The following is a 539-nucleotide window of genomic DNA, read 5'->3' as shown; positions in this document are numbered from 1 at the left end:
CTTTCCCTCTGGCAGGTCAGAGCGGTGCTGGAAACAACTGGGCCAAGGGCCACTACACAGAGGGCGCCGAGCTGGTCGACTCGGTCCTGGACGTGGTGAGAAAGGAATCAGAAAGCTGTGACTGTCTGCAGGGCTTCCAGCTGACCCACTCGCTGGGGGGCGGCACGGGGTCCGGCATGGGCACCCTGCTCATCAGCAAGATCCGGGAGGAGTACCCGGACCGCATCATGAACACCTTCAGCGTCATGCCCTCGCCCAAGGTGTCAGACACGGTGGTCGAGCCCTACAACGCCACCCTCTCTGTCCACCAGCTGGTGGAAAACACGGATGAAACCTACTGCATCGACAACGAGGCGCTGTACGACATCTGCTTCCGCACCCTGAAACTGACCACCCCCACGTACGGAGACCTCAACCACCTGGTGTCGGCCACCATGAGCGGCGTGACCACCTGCCTGCGCTTCCCGGGCCAGCTGAACGCCGACCTGCGCAAGCTGGCCGTGAACATGGTGCCCTTCCCGCGCCTGCACTTCTTCATG

The 539-nt window shown here is 62.7% G+C and overlaps 1 protein-coding gene across 1 annotated transcript; it reads left to right on the top strand.

Annotated features, from left to right (window-relative positions):
- Window positions 1–14: 14 nt before the first annotated feature.
- LOC115285255 (tubulin beta chain-like) lies at window positions 15–536 on the top strand (the record flags this gene model as incomplete). Its single annotated transcript, XM_029931566.1, has 1 exon — window positions 15–536. A coding segment is annotated over one exon (522 nt), but the record flags the coding sequence as incomplete, so codon positions are not given.
- Window positions 537–539: the final 3 nt, after the last annotated feature.

The sequence above is a fragment of the Suricata suricatta genome, unplaced genomic scaffold (assembly GCF_006229205.1).
Source record: "Suricata suricatta isolate VVHF042 unplaced genomic scaffold, meerkat_22Aug2017_6uvM2_HiC HiC_scaffold_59144, whole genome shotgun sequence".
Taxonomy (NCBI): Eukaryota; Metazoa; Chordata; class Mammalia; order Carnivora; family Herpestidae; genus Suricata; species Suricata suricatta.
The sequence above is the reverse complement of the archived record's forward strand: the minus strand, read 5'-3'. Positions and strand labels throughout refer to the sequence as shown.